Genomic DNA, 1,792 nt, shown 5'->3' with positions numbered 1-1,792 from the left:
TCTCTCTCTCTCTCTCCATTTCATTCCAAAACTCTCTTTCCCTCTCTCTCATATGATTACAGATCAGGCCGCGATTTCCATTTCGATTTTCGAACTTTCTCTCTCTAAAACTCCATGGAATTTCTAGGGTTTGTGTGAGCATTTCTCGCCGGCTCTGGTTACCGTTTACTTTTTTCTTTCTTTCGATGTCGTCGGCTTCGTCGTCGGCAAAGGTGTGTTACAATTCGGAGTGCAAGGAATTGAAATCAGAGCGAGCTAGGAAGGGCTGGAAGCTCCGAAATGGCGAGTTCGCCGACCTCTGTGATCGATGCGCGTAAGCAAAATACTTCTATTTTTGTCTTTGTTCTACTGTTTTGTTGACTGGTACAGTGGATTTTGCACTTTCTTTCTTTGCTTTGCTTTTTATTTTAGGGATTTCGTTGCTTAATTTGGCGTGAACTTGAGGTTTTGTAGTGTGGCTGATTAGTTTGACTTCGAGTTTGGTGAATGCTGCTGTCGTTTTATTTATTTATTTTTGGTGCTAAAACTTTGGTTGTAGAGCTGGATATTAAGCTTGTTAGAAAGTTAGTTTGGGAAATTAGGTTCGGGTTTTGATGTTTTTGTTGCTGTGACGTTTGATTGAGGAAGCTGAATGATTGATTTTTGCATTTGCTAGAGTTACCTTCTGAAATGGGAGTTGAAGAATATGAAAATTTTATTTGAGCATTTTTCTTTTACGTAGAATTTGTCTCCATTTTGAGTGTAAAAAGTTAACTGTGCAATACTCGTGACTTCACCACCCTGGAGGTTTTGAGTGTAACACAAAATATGAACACATGAGAAATTTTAGCTTTTGTTTTCGTGGATGTTTAACGGTTTACTGTCTCTACATATAGGACAAGACCACAAGGGTAAATGTTACAGTTAAAACTTAAGTGGGTTTTGTGTTTTACGGGGAAATCAAATGGGGGTTTTGTGTTTATTTCCCTAAATTTTAATTCAGTGGACTTTTTGATGTACTATTTATTTGGAAAATAATCTTGACGTGTATGATTTGGTTTGGGGGAAAACTTTTTCCCTGTGAGTCTATGTATATTACTTTCATTCTGAATTTCTCACTGGAACCCCAGTTAAGATAAAAATTGGACCCTGTATTGCATATTTCCTATCTTGTAAAATTGCAATTAATAGGAGGCTGTTTGCTTTGCTTGCTCTTGCCTAATTGCAAGTGCGAATTAATTAATGCTTGTGTGACTGTAGAGTTCTGCAGCCTGCGGGTTAAGTTTGGTCTCGAAGCTCCATATTAGTTCATTATGTGACATACGGTGACTTGAGGATCTAAATCATTGCCTTATGTATTGGTCCAGTTCTCGTATGATTAATAATTGCCTTAAACCATTCACATTCTAATTCTGAGTTTGGTATGTGCTTTTTGCTGGTCCTTTTTTTTTTCCTGCTTGGGTGATTCTGCAGCAGAGTTGTATTTGGAAGGTCACCGTAAAGATTTTTAACGTTGTGAATGAGGTTCCCTATCTTAACCATTGAAAGAGTTCTTTGAATCCAGCTGATTGTGAAGGAATGTCATACTAAACAAATATTTACATTAGTTTTAACTTTTTATTAGGGTATAGGTAGTCTTCTGCTTCTCATTTCCTAGTTGTTCTTCTCCAATGCCTGGGGATAAACAAAATCTCCATACTTTCCAGCATATTGTAATTGTAATTAATATTCTGATCATTTTTACAGTCAAGACATTATTCCTCTAAGAATCAGCTTCTTTCTATTGTGCACTTTTCCTTCTTTCTTTTTTTTT

General features: G+C 36.8%; 1 protein-coding gene across 1 annotated transcript in view; it reads left to right on the top strand.

The window, feature by feature from the left end:
• Window positions 1-6: 6 nt before the first annotated feature.
• LOC136065960 (B3 domain-containing transcription factor VAL3-like) overlaps window positions 7-1,792 on the top strand; it is a 12,316-nt gene continuing 10,530 nt past the window's right edge. Inside the window, exon 1 of the mRNA XM_065769799.1 lies at window positions 7-313. Within this exon, the coding sequence (XP_065625871.1) occupies window positions 186-313 (128 nt within the window). The 5' untranslated portion in view covers window positions 7-185. The remainder of the gene's footprint in view (window positions 314-1,792) is intronic.

Source organism: Quercus suber, unplaced genomic scaffold (assembly GCF_002906115.3).
Source record: "Quercus suber isolate HL8 unplaced genomic scaffold, Cork oak 2.0 scaffold_1397, whole genome shotgun sequence".
In the NCBI taxonomy this organism is placed as follows: Eukaryota; Viridiplantae; Streptophyta; class Magnoliopsida; order Fagales; family Fagaceae; genus Quercus; species Quercus suber.
This window is presented reverse-complemented; position numbering and strand designations above follow the sequence as displayed.